The sequence below is a fragment of the Lolium rigidum genome, chromosome 6 (assembly GCF_022539505.1).
Source record: "Lolium rigidum isolate FL_2022 chromosome 6, APGP_CSIRO_Lrig_0.1, whole genome shotgun sequence".
Lineage (NCBI taxonomy): Eukaryota > Viridiplantae > Streptophyta > Magnoliopsida > Poales > Poaceae > Lolium > Lolium rigidum.
The window spans coordinates 32,466,926-32,483,427 of record NC_061513.1 but is presented as its reverse complement, the minus strand read 5'-3'; the positions used below and the strand labels follow the sequence as shown (position 1 = coordinate 32,483,427).

Here is a 16,502-nt window from a genome sequence, read left to right as displayed (position 1 = left end):
TTCCTAGAATTTAATTTCAATTTGGATTGTTGTATGAACTATATTACTTCTAGGTTTTAATTATTGTTGAATTAATTGATTTGTTAAAATTACTATGAAATATAGTTGTACCATTTAGATGAAATATGGACATGTTGATGTAAAACTAACTCAAAATATGAATAGGACTACCAGTTGGGGCTGCCCTTGGGGGTAGCCGCCGCTATCGACATAGACATGTGCCCAAGTTACCCTAAAGAGGTTATCATTTGGGGGATGTCGGACACATTTTCGGGTTTGTCGGCGGAGATATTCTAGTGCAATCCATCGGGGCTCTTCAACACGCCTATCCACTTGAGGGTTGTTGCTAACAAATCAACCAATGAAAACTTGCCTTCGTAGCCTCAAACATCATTTGCTCATAGACTCCCCACCCCCAACCCCCAAAAAATCGAACTAACCTTTTGTCCAAAGTACCATATATAGCTTCAACATATACGATTTTCTAATGTGCAAAATATTGGGGTACTACTCATAGAGGTACATTAAGCAACCGTGCAAACCTGCCTTGAATTAAAACATTGGATCCTAACCTAGGGCGTTGTCACACGTGAGAAGAGATCTACCACCATCGTAGAGTAAAACAAAGTTAATCTTGTTGCCACCATCGCCGTAGAGAAAGCATACGTGCTCGTGGGTGGTGCGTGTCACTTGCAGCGAACCCACGAGTGGAGGCGGGTTACGAGGGTTATGACGCGTATTTGCGAAGGGACACGTGTGCAACATGGGCTGCCACTTGTTTTCGAGCGATGTCTGCCCCATGGAAAACGATTGTTTCTATCTAGTGTGACTCAAAGGTGCTTGAAGCAACGTGGCCGTCGGACTAGAGGCCTTGTGTAGGCATTCAAACAGCCAAAAAAATTAAACACAATTAGACTATCCATTGGCTATTTTACATGCAACCAAACACACCCTAAGCACAAGCATAACAATATAAAAAAAATGATACCACCCCTGCATTCAGCTGCATGACAGAAACAGGAAAAACAATCAATCGAAATTTGAAACACCAAAAGAAGGGGACCTGCAAGTAAACCGTTGCAGGAGCAAAGGAGATCACAACACAAGGACAACTCCCTCTCCAGTCCTGCCCACAAAAAACCAACTGCTCCTCTCTCTCATCACCTGCAACTACTCCTCCTCGTCTACGTGCATATCCATTACCAATTATTTATTGCAAAACTCCCGACTCCCAACTCCTCCATCACCTCCACCACCTCCCCCAAAAATAATTATTTCGGCGGAGCGGCGAGGCCAGTGCCAGGCGGAGGAGGCAGCCGACCCTCAGCGAGCAAAGCGCGGCGCGGCAGCGGCGGCGGAGGAGCGGGTGCCCGGCGGCCAATGGCGGAGAACAGCGAGAGCCTGGCGCCGGCGGCGGAGGGAGGTGGAGAGGAGCAGGAGGCGGTGGAGAGCGTGAAGCTGTTCGTGGGGCAGGTGCCCAAGCACATGACGGAGCCGGAGCTGGCCGCCATGTTCCAGCAGGTCGCCCTCGTCGACGAGGTCACCGTCATCAAGGACAAGGCCACCAAGGCCTCCCGAGGTGCGGATCCCTGCGCCCGGATCTGGCTTTCTGCATCGGTTCCGGCTCGGTTTGGGGGCAGGGGCAATGCCGCCGGGGGAAATTCGGGTTTTTTTTCGCGCTTCCGCCTCGCGCGCGCCAAAAGTTTTCGAACTATGCCGCGGTTTTCTGCTTCTCCTCCTTCCTCCGTGTTCCGCGGCGGGTTTTCAGGCGCAATGCCGCCGCCGCCGCCGTTGCTGGAGGAGGAGCTGGAGTGTTTCGGGCGGCGGCGAATTTGTACTCTTTTATGTTTTGCTCGCCCGTGCTCGAGCGAGATCTTGTGTAGAATTATCCAAGTATTGCGGGTTTGAGCTCGAATTCGGGTTCTGTCGATCTGAGCTGCGCTAGGCTAGCAGATTTGATCCAATGCTGCTGGCGATTTTGGATTTTTTAGCGCTCTATTTTTCCAAAGTTCAGTTTTTTTTTGTCCGTATATATATGCTCCCGTGGCCGTTTTGGCTTGACCTCGTTTTGAAGCAACGCGAGCGCAAATGTGCTCCATTTGCGGGGACTTTCTGGTAATTTGTGGATTGGAAGCTCCGATATTTAGCTAGTTGGTTCATATTGCGGTCAGAAAACAGTGAGATGAACTTGCTTTAGTCTTCTGTTTGGACTGGCATTGCACAATCTCACCACAGAATTTTAGGCTTCCAGTGTTTCGCTGCATGTGAAGATTTAGCCGGTCTGCACATTGCTTCCAAAATTTAGAAACTTTGGCTTGTTTTTTTACTTGGCACGCAGAATTTGGCCCTGCTAACACCCTTTCTGGTTGCTTGATGCTTCTTTTTTGTTCCCATCTTCCTCCTAATCTGACCTTTCGATCACGTTAACCCAATGCAGGGTGCTGTTTCCTGATATGTCCTTCAAGGGATGAAGCTGACAAGGCGGTAAATGAGTTCCACAATAAGCACACGCTCCCGGGGGTATGTGAGCATTCCTATCTTGACCTATTACTGTGTTTTCATGTCATCTGCCTGGGTGGGATTGTTACAGATTCAGTAGGATCCCCTAGCTTTCATGACTGGTTCACGAACATTCCACAATTCGGTTGGCAGGGACGCACTGGAAGCTAAGATATGTCTTCAGCTGTTGGGTATCACTAAATAAATCACGTGCGACACTATAGGGAAATTTGATTAAGTGGCATTGCGGGTAGTCTAAAATCATCTGGAAACTGTTTATGTTGAACATCTGTGGGTTCCATCAGATTTTGCGAGGGTAACCATTTTTAGCTTATCAAGGAGTCACACAAACTGTTATAGGGCTTCAACAGTTAAACCCTGAAATTCTCGTTTCCAGATTTGGTGGTGGCATTGGTTGCTATTTGCTTGCTAGGCTATACCATTCTACAGGGTTGAGTTATTTCTGATATGGAGGATATTTCTTCCTATAGTTAGCTTAGGCTATAATATTCTTTTCTATATTGCGCTTAGATACTGTAATGCATGTTAAAACATTCTCGGTGGACAATGCAATGCTCATACAATACAAATAACCATGTTTGTAACCTACATGTATCTTTAGTTGTCAGTTGAATCTTCAGTTCGCTATTCTGATTATATGGCAGAAAGCCACTACAGATATGGGGTATAGGATACTTGCGTTCATGGCTCGTGTAATTTTTTTTTTTTGTTTCATTTTTCTGCAAGGTTGCTAATATGCATGATTGTACTTTGGTACAATTTATGAAAGTTAAGTGGTTTAATCCCAGTCCCCATAACCTTAGTCTATGTACTCTTCAAAGACGCGCACTACAGAATCCGTTGTTCTTATTGAGTACAGTAGGAGTAGTGAAGGAGGTTCCCTTGCATTGCTAATTTAGCCAGCTGTAACCTGATCATGGGAAGTTGATGCAGTATGATAATTAGTGAAGCTTATACTTACAAGTTGCATATCTTGATAAGTAAACATAAGCAGATATTAAGAGTAAGTCCTAATTTTAGCTCCCCATCAAGTAGGGCCTGTCAAAACATTTGGGACAATTTGAGAAAAGGTCTATTGGTTGGAGGAGAAACAAGGTTACAGTTAACCTTAAGCAGAGCCAGACTACTGGGCTTACCGTCTGATGGTAAAAATAATGGATGCATTTGTGTTTAACAGCAAATAATTTGAGTCTGTGGTAAATATTGACTTGTGGTTGCCAACCACGCAATGGGCTAGCCTTGTCCCTGTGAGAGACACCTAACAAAAAGATCGATCAGCAATTTAGCCACCACACTTGCCATTTTGTACGGAAAATCAACTGATTGTAGCTTCAGTTCTGTGGCACACCTAACTGAGGTCCCACCAAACCTAACTCCAAGTGTGGCTAGTTGTGTCCTGGCTCCTATCAAACACAGCCAAAAAAATTGTGTAGATGAAACAGTTGGTTCTGTTGGAAGTGCACGCTTTGCTCTCAAGTAGCTTGAGTTGCAACTAAAGTTCATTTCTGTCCATGCCTTGCATGCTTTGGTCCAGATAGCTTAAATTGCACCTAATGTACATTTGCTGTGGCGGACCATACTAACTTTATTCAGAATCATAAAGAATTTCATGATTGCACTAGACCTACAAATTGAGTTGATTCTTTCGTTCTTGAGATCTCTTGACTGGGAGAGAGCGACTGAGTATCTAATTGCCCACTGAGATGGGCATTATTGAAATATATGTAATGTTGCATCGATTAATTTTAAAATAACAAGGAAAATGTTTACCAGACGTGATACAAAGCATACCATGATGTCTCCTGTCAGTTAAAGACCCATATTCTAATGTTGGACAAATACTAGAATGCTCAGGTTAAATTACTTGGTAATCACTGACTTGTGGAGTCAATTATACACATGTGCATTGCTAGTATTTTGCTATAGTGTTATTGCTACTCTTGTGGTACCCTGTTTGGATATAGTTGAGAGACGTTTTCTTCAAGAAAAGTACAGATTTTACAGGCTTGTTGTTACTTGCCTCACTGATGACAATTTCTTTGTTGAATACAGGCGTCAAGTCCTTTGCAAGTCAAATATGCTGATGGAGAGTTGGAGAGGCTGGGTATGATCAATGTTTATGTAGATCTGATGTCTTTGTCTGATTTCTACATGGGTCTTTGCTTTTGGTCCGTATTGTCTACTGACATGTGAATAGTACACTCATGTTTACACTTGCCATGACTTGCAGAGCACAAGCTTTTCATTGGAATGCTTCCCAAAAATGTATCAGATACTGAATTGACTGATTTGTTTTCCAAATATGGAAATATTAAGGACTTACAAATTTTGAGAGGTTCACAACAAACAAGTAAAGGTACGCTCTTGTGGAGATGTTACTTTCTTTCTCAATCAAATTAAAAATATCATTTAAAAGTTAAAACTAAATATTGTTAAATAACTTTACTTATTGCAGCTGGCTGCGCCTTCCTTAAATATGAAACAAAGGAGCAAGCAATGGCAGCTATTGAGGCTGTAAATGGGAAGCACAAAATAGAGGTTTGCCCAAAATGAGTTGTGATAGCAAGGCAACTTTTACTTGTTGGAATTTACTCTGGTTAACACTCAACATAGCATATATGTCATATTGTCATGATTTTCAGTGAACTATATACTCTTTTTCCCCAACAGTTTATATGCATTCTCTCACTTGATTGACATTATCATTGTTGTATTTTCAAATAATTTATTTCCAGGCTGATAGTGTGAAGCCTTTGGCCAGTCATACATCTGGTCCAATGTGTTACTTTTCCTGAATAGTTGAGATAGTTTTATACTTTTATTATAAGTTCATGTATCCACTTCTATTCAGACTTTGCCTAGATTCATCACACATGTCCTGAATTTCCCCAACCAATCCACAACATGATTTAAATGATTAAAAAGGTAAAGATGTTCAAACAAGTGTTTGCACATCTAAAGAATAAATTGATGGTTCTTATTGTTAGTGTATCCCACATATCGGGCTGATGTTAGCATCTACTCAATGCTGGTGACATGCACACACTACAAGTTCATATCCCCTAAAACTGTTCTCATCCATAAAAAAACATGTTTACCTGAATGGTAGATAACTGGCAATGCAGCAACCCAACTGATATGCTTATTATCATTATCTTAGTTAAAGTATACATTAGATATATTTTCTGTTATAGCGTTCTTAGCCTACTCTTTGATACATTGGAAGTGCTTTGTAATAACCATCTAGACATCTTCTGAAATCCGTTTATTGTTTACTTTGTGTATAAATTCTTATCCATTTGGTAGGGTTCTAGTGTGCCGTTGGTTGTCAAATGGGCTGACACAGAAAAAGAAAGGCAAGCCAGGAAAGCACAGAAAGCTCAACTGCAACCACCTAATATGCCGAATGGAGGTCCAATGCCACATTCTTCAGCATTTGGAGCTTTGCCGATGGGATATATGCCTCAGTATAATGGATTTGGTTATCAGGTGATTTGTGCTGTTCTTTAAACCTTGTTTGCACTATACACCATTATATCACTTGCAATTTTGGATATTTAATACCTTGAGTGTTATGTTCCTAGTTTGATTTCAAGACAGTATTCTTTATAATTTGTTAGAGAAAAGTTCTTGCATAGACTGTTATTTGTGGAATTGTGTTTTTTGCATGCCAAAAGTAATCCTCAAAACTTCTGGTGTGGCTCTGATTGTTCCGTACTTTTGTACTCCCTCCATCCCATGAAACATGTCTGATATTTTTCTCAATTTGGATGTGTCTAGACACTAAATAGTACTATACATCCGAATTTTGACAATCTCAGACATGTTTCATGGGACGGAGGGAGTTGTTGCAAATAGAATAGGTGGTGTTTACCATAGTACTATACATCCGAATTTTGACAATCTCAGACATGTTTCATGGGACGGAGGGAGTAGTTGCAAATAGAATATGCGGTGTTTTCAGATGTATTGGAAAATAATAATTATTCAACCGAACTGCCAAAATTTAAATTCACTCCTGGGTATATTACTTGTGGAGCTTCAAGAGATTTAAATATATGTCTTGACTAATCAACATTCTTTTTTACGTGCACTCATCTAATATGGAATATAATTCCCTTTTTCTGTGCAGCCTCCTGGGACATACGGACTTATGCAGTACCCTTTATCTCCTATGCAAAATCAAACCCCCTTTCAGAATCAAGTAAACTCTATACGAGGCGTCAATCCTGAACTGTCCCCCAATTCAGTTCCTAGATCATTTAATGGAATGCAGTTAGGCAACCCTTATCCAGCTGTGCCTGGTATGCCGTATACTGGATCCTATCCTGGTGCTCTCATGAGCAATCGTCCTTTTGGGAATTCTCACAATTTGCTTAAAGTTCCAAGTGCAAACGTGAATGCTATTCCATATAGTCCAGGTAGCAATGGTGGTAACCATACACAAACAGAAGGTCAGCCACATTCGATGTTTATATTTTAGTTTACTGATTGTGCAAGCGAAAATACCATATTCTTCCAAGAGTAGCTTAGCCTGTTAATTATGATGTAATGTCCCCAAAATGCCATGTGCATTTTATTTCCACAGCATGGACATTTCCTGTCTCAAAAAATGAACATGCATGCATGGGTTAGCAAAATTATATAAGGCTATCAAAAGATGCATACAATAATCCAGCATGAATATTTTAGCCGGATTGACAACTCTAATTGTATGTCAAGTGACAAATATTTAATTCTAACTACTCCACTCATCCATATCTAGCATGTATATTGGTTTACCATTTTCCATAGCTGTAAGTGCAAAGTCTGTCGCATTATAAACCTAACTACACGTGTACAGGTCCTCCTGGAGCCAATCTATTTATCTACCACATCCCACAAGAATTTGGGGACCAAGAACTTTCCGAGGCCTTCCAGAGGTTCGGTAGAGTGCTAAGTGCCAAGGTGTTTGTAGACAAAGCCACGGGTGCCAGTAAATGTTTTGGTAAAGTCCCTCACTCGTAGGCTCTCCCTCTCTCTCAGCGCGCTGTGCACGTAATCCATTAATCCGTCTGCAATCTCGTGCAGGTTTTGTAAGCTATGACTCTCCCGTCTCCGCGCAGTCAGCCATTACTATGATGAACGGTTTCCAGCTAGGCGGCAAAAAACTGAAAGTACAACTCAAGAGAGACAACAGCAGGCACAGTAAACCTTTCTGACAAACCGTTTTGCGATTACCCAACCGTGCGATCATGTTCTTGGTACATATTTGTCAGATAGTTGACCGTGACACTGATTGTTTCCCCCTTGGCCGTGGGCGCTGCATGTCTGCAGAATCTGCCAGGGAGCCCCATGTATCTTCCTCGTTCAGTTCAAATTCAATTGGTGCCTTGTGTAATTTCATCTTAGTGTAGCCTTAGCACTTTGTACCATCAGACCACCTTGTAAACATCAGAAATTCAGATTCATTCAATTGTTACTTTTATCTCCTTTGAAAATGGGTTCCTAGTTGCTTAAGCTTGTTTCCTGAGTCGTTCCGTATCATGTCCATGCAGACATGATCATGTTTGCAGAATGTTTCTTGTAGAAGGTTGTCTCTTTTTTTGGCTGGAATTTTGTAGAAGGTTTCCATAGCAGGCTAGCTAGAAATTTTGGCTTTGACCAGTCTAAATACTTAGCTGGTTGGGTTGAAATGGTATTATTAGATTTGTGGAACAAAAATATTTTTAGAACGTTTCTGAAGTTAGGAAAGTATCTTCTGTACTTGATAAAAATGACGGTACAAAAAGGTTCTGTGACACACTACTGTCTTGGTTCCTTTTTTCCTTTGATGAGGAGCCTGTAAAGTCCACTGTGCTGGTAAAACCAAGAAAAACACTGGTTACCAACCAAATTACAAGAGGTGCAAAATTCTCTATTTGAAGGACAGATGGAGTGTTTTCCACACAAGAATTTTTGTCGGGGAGTATTGTCTTGCTTCTTGGTGAGATTAGTGAGAAAGAGCTACTGGGCTTGGGGCCCCACGGGCAAGGAATGTGGGCCCTGCAAGGTTGGCAACAACTGGGCCTGAGAACGCCGTAATGGGCCCCCAGGCTTGGTTCTCCCAACAACAATTTCGTCCTGTTAACTTGAAAAGGAAGGCGCAAGTTGCAGCCGAGACCATCTCGTTCTCGTGGAAAGGGTATCTCACCTGCTGCCAGCATCAATGTGGACAGACATTATTAGCCAGAGTTATGGTTAACCGTCTTCCGTCCATCGAGTCATCATTAGCTGACGTAACTTGCTGCTGGTGATCGACACGACACTTAGTGTTACGTGATGGAGTACTGATTAACTTGTATAGATAAAGATTAACTGATGTAGATCACAATCTGGGAGCAATTGTTTGCTTAAGAGAAATGGAGTGGATAAAGAACAAAGAGAATCCACGACAGGTTCGCCGGGTTGGTTGTCAGTGGAAGTGAGGTGCACATACTGTGTAACTCGGTAATAGCAGCAGCTCCATACGCAGAGTACGTGCATATCGCCCATAAATAGATCACCTGTCAGAGCTTTGGAGAGACAGTTAGACGTAGCAAGTACCGAATTCAGTTACAATTGCACGGAGATGTACAGTAAACTGTGCAAGTAAGTCCATGTGGAGCTATATGTACTGCATGCATACATAGTGCTTTGAAGGTAAAATGCCTACATAGCTGAACTGGTAGTTACACTCAACTCTAAACTTTCATAACTGCGTTTAACATGTTGTTGTTGGAGTTACAGATCCTTAAGTGGTGAAAATAAAAAAATAAACAGACTTTAATATCCCAATGAAATCAGCCACATCTCACATAAAACATGATAAGTTGAGCTAAGTTTTCTTTGCACATTATGTCGACAGACGATCCGATCACAATTGCACAAGCAAAGCGGAAATGTCACCCAATTACGTACGTACAAATTACCAGGTAATAATCCACAGAGCTACAAAGAACTAGCTAGGCACGGACCAAGCCTTGCACGGTAGCAGCGCCGGCGACGGCGCCCTTGCCCTTGACGGCGAGGTAGTAGGGCAGGAAGGAGCCCCGGTCCATGGGCGCGGACGGGGTGACCTGCAGGAACATGTAGTTGCCGGCGAAGAGGTCCCCGACCAAGGGCCCGCCCTCCCGGAGCCTGCCCACCACCTTGGCCACCTTGGCCCGCACCCGGCCGCCCATCGCCGCCGCCTTCCGCCGCAGCGCCCTCGCCAGGCTCGAGATCCTCAGCCTGCGCGCCGGACGCCTGCGCCCGCTGGAGAAGGACGAGGATGACGCGCGACGACGGCGCCACGACGTCCTCCGGGCGACGATCGCGGCGGCCGCGTGGCGGTAGTAGTGGTCCAGCGAGGCGGCGACGGCGTAGTGCGCGTCCTCTTGGCCGGGGCTGGCGGGAGGCGGCGGTGCGGGAGGGAGCTTCTTGAGCTTTTGGTAGGAGAAGCTGCTCATGGCGAGGTAGGACGACGAGGGCGGCATGGCGAGCCGGAGCGTGGAAGAATGAAGAAGAGATCGTGGCTAACTAGGGATGGTGGCTGCTGGATCGTGAGGACGCTCGACGTGTACTAGTAGTAGTGTTGCGCGCGCGTACATCGTTCCTGTGTCGCAGTGGTGTGTGGCTACTGACTACTGACAACGTAGCATTGTCTGTAGAGACCGGTCGGGACCCCTGCAGATCCCTACCTGACATTGCCGGCCAGTAGTATGCATCCGGCCAGTAGTATGCATAACCAGGGATCCTACTTGAAACTCGCACATAATCTTTGCGTGAACTAGCTGAATAACCGTATTTTGTTTCAGATAAAAAATGCTTGCAGGTATTTTTGGTGCCAGTAATGCTTAGTACAAGTTAGTACTATACTCCCTTCCTTCCAAATTATGTTGCATATAAAATTTAATCACAGTTAAAAATAATGATTTTTTTGCGAGGAACAAAAAAGAATGAAATTTTGACTGAATATATATGAACAATTATCATTAAACTTATATATGTTGTATGCATTAGATATTGAAAAATTAATATATTTGTCTGAATAGTTAAACTCCGCAAAGTTCAACTTTGACTGAAAATTGTATGCAACACATTTTGAGACGGAGGAAGTACTAGCCGCGGCATCGTCAGTGGAAAATAATGGATTTGCGGAGCCTAATTCATAAAGTTCCAAATCAAAACTATGCTCCATCTTTGAATGGTCATACACTGACTGCATACATGAACTAATAAACTCGCACTAGCTGATGACGGCAAGCGTTAATGTGTCTTCGCAACCCGGCATACGTCGCTATGTTTATCCGAGTTCCGTCTGGGTTTGGCTCCTGCCCGTCACGGTCACGTCATTACATCCGTGCTCCGTGTCATGGTGATCTAGCTAAGCCTAAGCTGGGGTTGGTGACAGGGAACGGCGGCGTAGTTAAGGAGGGCAAAGATGTGGTTGGGGCAATGGATGAATGGATGGGCAGGAACAGGACAGAGTTGTTTAGTTTGGCAGGACACTGTTGGTTGGCGGATGACTGCTGCGTGATCTTTCATTGATGTTGCCACCCCGCCGCACTCATCAGTGCTCGCTAACTAAACAGTACTCGGTGGTACAAGGGCATAGCATCGCTGGTGGATGGTCTCCTCGCACGTCCGTCGAGTGGCGGCCGTGCCGTCCTGGGAGCGTACAATCTGCGTGTTCCAGCGGCGGTAGAGGGGGATTGACGGCGACCGCGCAACCGAAACGTACGTACAGAGCTCGGTGTCGCTGTCGATTTTGGCAGTCATGTCGGCACCGGCACCGCAGACAGACGGCCAGCGAACAAACAGCTTGCCGTGACAGGCGTCCGGCACAACACTGGCCGATGGCCGGCCAGCCGCCTACATAAACTGGCCGCGTCTTCCACCTGCGCAAGATTCAGTCCCAGGCAGCAGGATGAAGCATCACACGCACAAAGAACAAGCCCCAAGAACCGGAGAGAAAATGCTATGTCTTCTCATGTAAAAAGTGTTTACACTCGAAGATCCTCTTCTGAACAGCGGCAGCAGTACACAGCGGCAAACCCAGCCAAGCATGCGTGCGCTAGAGAAGGGGCCTGCCACCGCTGTGGCTTTGACCACCACTACGAGCACGGCTAGCATAGCTTGCCCATTGTTGCCTTACTTGGCCTGACGCCTGACTTATACCCATCCGTATTTACATCAACTAACAAGTATAACAGGCTAACAGCGCGCCTGAGACAGGGGGACGCGGAGTTGTGCTTCACCACCCGCCCGGACATCTGTTAACCAGAGAAGAAAAAACCGCTGAGGCTTAGCCTCTATTTGGAAAATCTCTAATTTGAACCATCTGGTTAATTAGCCGCACATTTTCATCTTCTGTCACAGTAGGCTCCTCAGCAGAGTACAAGATATAAGGGCTACCAGGACCCAGTGACAGGAGCGCCTCCGGCTGGAATTAGCTGCAATGGGTCAATGGCATACGATAGTTAGTGAATTCTTAAAAGAAATGCAACATCAAGTAAGGGAGGGACACATGCATAAGTAAAAGGCTGATCGGCTGACCAGAAAATATGTTGTGAGCCTATGTTGAACATCGCATTTTATTAACATTATTATCAGTAGCTGGATACAGATACATAGCCCTTGATAAGTACTGATAAAGATCAAAGAAAAATACCCGTTCATAACTTTCAAAAGAACATACTGTACCATAATGGCACAGTAGAGGCCCTAGACACCTAAGACATAGCAGGTGGGAAGCCAAAATGAATTGTTCAGTTTGACTGCTATATTTTGCCTGATGCTATCATGAAATAATAACTTTGGAAAGCTTTGGAAACTAATCCCATAACTTATCAGTTAGGCATCCAGATAAATATTGCCAAGGTACCAACGAAATGAACTGAAATTTTCAGTTAAATAGTTGAACCTTTGGACAAGGTTTTACTTCCTTTGCCCAGATTCTACAGTGCAGAAAAAAAACATAAGTACGGATAATAAAGAATGAGAAATAACTCACATGTTTGCGGTGCAGGGGCCACATTCGACATTCCAGCAGAAGGACCTGTTGTTGCACGCTCACTCGGAGGATGTGCATCACCAAAAGAAACAGCGGGCAAAGGTGGCTCCGGAAGAGCTGGAGGGGACAGAACAGGTGATCTAGTGTGCATGCTGGGATCATGTGGAGGATGACGAACAGAAGGCGGCAAAGCAGCAGGATAAGTAGATCGGTGACCATTGGCCACAGGCTCAGCAGCTGGTGTTACAGGAACCTTATTCTTGGCCTTTTTGCCATATGGACACCCAGATGGTGGTGGAGCAACATGTCTGGGTGTATGTACAGGGCGATTAATCGGGGGAGCAGCAGGAGCCAAATGCCTGTTGTCTTCATGACCATGGTGATGGTGATGATGGCCGTGATGACCATGATGTTGCATGGGCGATGGACTAGGTGCATCAGAACTGCCCCTGCTATGTAAAGAATGTCTAAGATAGGAGGAAAGTCTTATCTGCTTTACTTTGCCAAATACGGTATGGTTCAGACCAAGGTTCCCTGAAGATGAGTTGGTAATTTTTTGTGCCAACTGCTTCATCCTTGGTACAGATGGCTGTTGATTCCCAACAATACGAACAATGTAGGTCTCAACAATAGTTGGAGGAAGAATTGTTGAACCTTGCAAATTTCCCAATTTGATGAACAGATTCTGCAATGCACAATAAACGAAGTTCAATTAAAGAAGAAAAGGAGGGCATTGTACACTACTGCACACCAGTACTGAAAATTTCGAAATTAAAGCCCCAGTCCTATTGGTATTCCAGAAGTGTCGAACAGAGTAGGACAGAAGAATGGGAGAGATGCATGTGAAGATTAAATAATGACATAGCTTGAGTTAGGATCAGCAAATATAGGCTTGCCATCATGTCTTTAAGAACCACACTACAGCACTACAGGCACACCCTCTGGCTGATCGACCTACATTCTCCCCTACAAAGTAATATGGGCAAACACGGCCGATGGAGGCTTTCTTACATATACCCATCCAAAAACAAAAGACAGATTGGAAGATGCAACAAGCTTATTAGGTCGTACAAGTGGATCTATCACATACATAAAGAAACAAACAAGTAACCAAACCCTTCAGACATACTCCATCCGTTCTCTTTTGGTCTACATTCTACAAATTTTAAGACCAATTAGCAAGTCATTTAATACAACTTTCAACCAATACACGCCGCATTAAAATTAATGGCATTCAATCGATAGAGTAGGACTGCTTCGTTTTTTGTGGTGTTGTTGATTACAAAGCTACAATCTTAGACTAATATGGAACAAAAAATTTAGTCCAAGATGTATACTAAAACAGAACGGAGTGAGTATTCAACAATGAATGTGATGGACAAAAAAGGAACAAGGTGAGAAGGTAGCACTGACCTCGTTAGCATCGAGCAGCAGTCCTGTCTTCATCTGATCCTTTAACTCATCAGTTCTGTCTTGCACTTTGTAGATTGGGAAATTCAGAGTGAAATTAAAGCTTGCACGGTGAGCTTGAGGAAGAAAAACATTTTGCGCAGGAATTACTGTTATTCCTCCAGGGAATTTAAGCACTTCAAAGGACGATGAATTGCCAAAGAGGGACTCGGTCAAGTGGAGCGTAGACTGCCGCACAACCAAGGACATGAAGGAGGACCTAAGAATGCTCAAATATGTCGATGATATAGTCAAGTTCTTCGGATAAGGCACGATGCTGAAGACGACATTTGTCCAGTTCGATCCAGCTAGCGGATGCAGTAAATTTACAACCACCTGCGTGTGTATTCAAGTATCAGTCAACGCATGTGGAAGAACACATCAAGAAGTGAAATAAAAGATGTTGGGAGGGGCATACAATTGAGTTGGGAATGCCAATTTCCGCATAGATGTCCAGTTCGAGCTTAGATTTATTTCCAAGGAGCTCGGGGACCGTCTTCTGCAGCCTAAAACTTGCCACTATATCATCTGGAAAAACAGAGTTTCATTAGGCACATGATATATCGATATGTCTAGCACTCTTGTATTTACAATAGAATAAAGAACGGTGGTTGACGCAACTGCTTAAACTGAACTGGAAAAAACAGAACCACAACGCTCCAAACAGTGCCACTTTAGTAAGTTCTATGTTTAGACCTTTGGAAAGGACTCGTTTAACGTTTGGGGAAATATTAGATCACACCCAAATTTCATGGACAGTGATCTATCATGGCTCAATCCTTTCTCATAGCTGTTACAATAACGCAGAACAGGAATTGACAGCAACTCCATCCCTTTAGCAGCTCACGTAGCTTTCCATCAATGGTGAAAATCTATCTCGAATAACAACGGTGCAAGATCATGCTGGACTAACACACTAAGACAGTTTTGGGACGGCAACCAATCCATACCAAGGGTAATACAGTTGCTGCAGACGCTTTCCTCCACCTACTACTCATTTCCTAAAAATAGCACCGACACATGCCTAAGAAACACGGATCAAATACAGACATTGAGTGACCTCCCTGAAACCAGGCAATGCCAATATGTGCAGCACTCTTATGCACGATAGAATAAAGAACGGTGGTTGGCGTAATTGCTTAAACTGAACTGGAAAAATCGGAACCACAACGCTCCAAATAGTGCCACTTTAGTAAGTTGTCTCTTTAGACCTTTGGAAAGGATTCATTTAACGTCTGGGAATAGATGATCACACCTAGAATTCATGGACAGTGATCTATCACGGCTCAAAATCCTTTATCACAGCTGTTACAATATAACAGGAATCAGAAATTGACAGCAACTCCATCCCTTTAGCAGCAGCTCACGTAGCTTTCAACCAATAATTCTACAGCCTGATGAAAAAGTATCTCCATTAACAAAGGTGCAAGATGATGCTGGACTAGCATACTATTTTTTTTATTTGAGATGCTGGACTAGCATACTAAAGAGTGTTTTGGGACTGCAAGCAATCCATACTGAGGGTAATACAGTTGCGGCAGACGTTTTCTCAACCTACCCATTTTCCTAAAAATAGCACCGACACATGCTTAAGAAAATGAAATACAGAGATTGAAGGAGGTTCCAGAAACCATGCATCGCGACTAAATCATGTGGCAATGCTCTAAGTAAATCATTTGGGACGGCAACCGATCCATACCGAGAGTGATACGGTTTCGGAGTTTTTCTCAACCTGCTCACTTGTCCGAAAATACTAGTAGCACCGACACACGCTTAAGGAAGAGCGATCAACTACAGACACTGAAACACTCCGGAAACGAGTGACTGGGCCTAAATCAGTAGACGACGCTCTACATCAGCAGATGGAAGTAGTAGGTCTAAGAGAACATGCAGCGCCTTCACCAGTCTGCTCACTGCTGGTTCAGAAGGCACGGTGTGGGTTTCCGTACACTCAGATCTAGAAACTTCCCCGGTACGGACCGAACAATAACCCGGCCGACAGCCAGGGAAGCCCGAAATCGAAAACGAGATCTCGCAATGCCGTACGATGTGGGCTGGCTGGGAGACGGACGCTCACCTTGGAACACGAGGCCCGGATCCGGCGCGTCCTCGTCGCCGGCCCCCCTCCCTTGGCCCGCGAAGGGCGGCAGCCAGAAGAGCGCGGAGAGCAGCACGGCCGCGCCGAGCACGAGCGCCGCCACGCATTGCAGCCGCACGGCGCCGCCACAGCCGCATCGCCCGCTACCTTCGCCGCCGGGGCCACCTTCCCCGGAGCCGTCGGGCGGGCGCTGGCGCTGGCCCCCTGCGTCCTTCCCCATGCGCGCGGCCGGGCTAGGATCTCACGCATCCCGGGCGGCCCTCGGCGAGGAGAGCGGGCGCCGCGCCGCCATTGCCGCCAGCCGCTGCTCGCTTGCCCGGTGGGTGGCTGGCTGGTAGGTCCGGTGCGGCGGCCGCTGCTGGTCGCTGGATTGCTTGCTTAAGGAGGAGGCGAGGAGCGGGGATGGGGTGCGGTGGGCGAGGAAGGTGAGAGAAAGTGAGA

The 16,502-nt window shown here is 44.8% G+C and overlaps 3 protein-coding genes across 3 annotated transcripts; 1 reads left to right on the top strand and 2 right to left on the bottom strand.

The window, feature by feature from the left end:
* Nucleotides 1–1,380: 1,380 nt before the first annotated feature.
* LOC124662398 (RNA-binding protein BRN1-like) lies at nucleotides 1,381–7,995 on the top strand. The gene is made up of 9 exons (XM_047200238.1): nucleotides 1,381–1,579; nucleotides 2,438–2,520; nucleotides 4,573–4,624; nucleotides 4,751–4,876; nucleotides 4,976–5,058; nucleotides 5,827–6,009; nucleotides 6,653–6,974; nucleotides 7,364–7,507; nucleotides 7,591–7,995. The coding sequence occupies exons 1-9, from the start codon at nucleotides 1,381–1,383 to the stop codon at nucleotides 7,719–7,721; spliced, it is 1,323 nt and encodes a 440-aa protein (XP_047056194.1). The 3' UTR covers nucleotides 7,722–7,995.
* Nucleotides 7,996–9,379: 1,384 nt separating this feature from the next.
* On the bottom strand, nucleotides 9,380–10,031 carry LOC124659666. Its single transcript, XM_047197497.1, has one exon. It carries the CDS (start codon nucleotides 9,993–9,995, stop codon nucleotides 9,483–9,485), a length of 513 nt encoding a protein of 170 aa, XP_047053453.1. The 5' UTR covers nucleotides 9,996–10,031; the 3' UTR covers nucleotides 9,380–9,482.
* A 1,441-nt stretch (nucleotides 10,032–11,472) lies between these two features.
* Nucleotides 11,473–16,281, bottom strand: LOC124661156. The gene is made up of 5 exons (XM_047199014.1): nucleotides 16,041–16,281; nucleotides 14,382–14,491; nucleotides 13,928–14,299; nucleotides 12,515–13,199; nucleotides 11,473–11,954 (listed from the first exon to the last, which is right to left on the bottom strand). The coding sequence occupies exons 1-5, from the start codon at nucleotides 16,279–16,281 to the stop codon at nucleotides 11,875–11,877; spliced, it is 1,488 nt and encodes a 495-aa protein (XP_047054970.1). The 3' UTR covers nucleotides 11,473–11,874.
* Nucleotides 16,282–16,502: the final 221 nt, after the last annotated feature.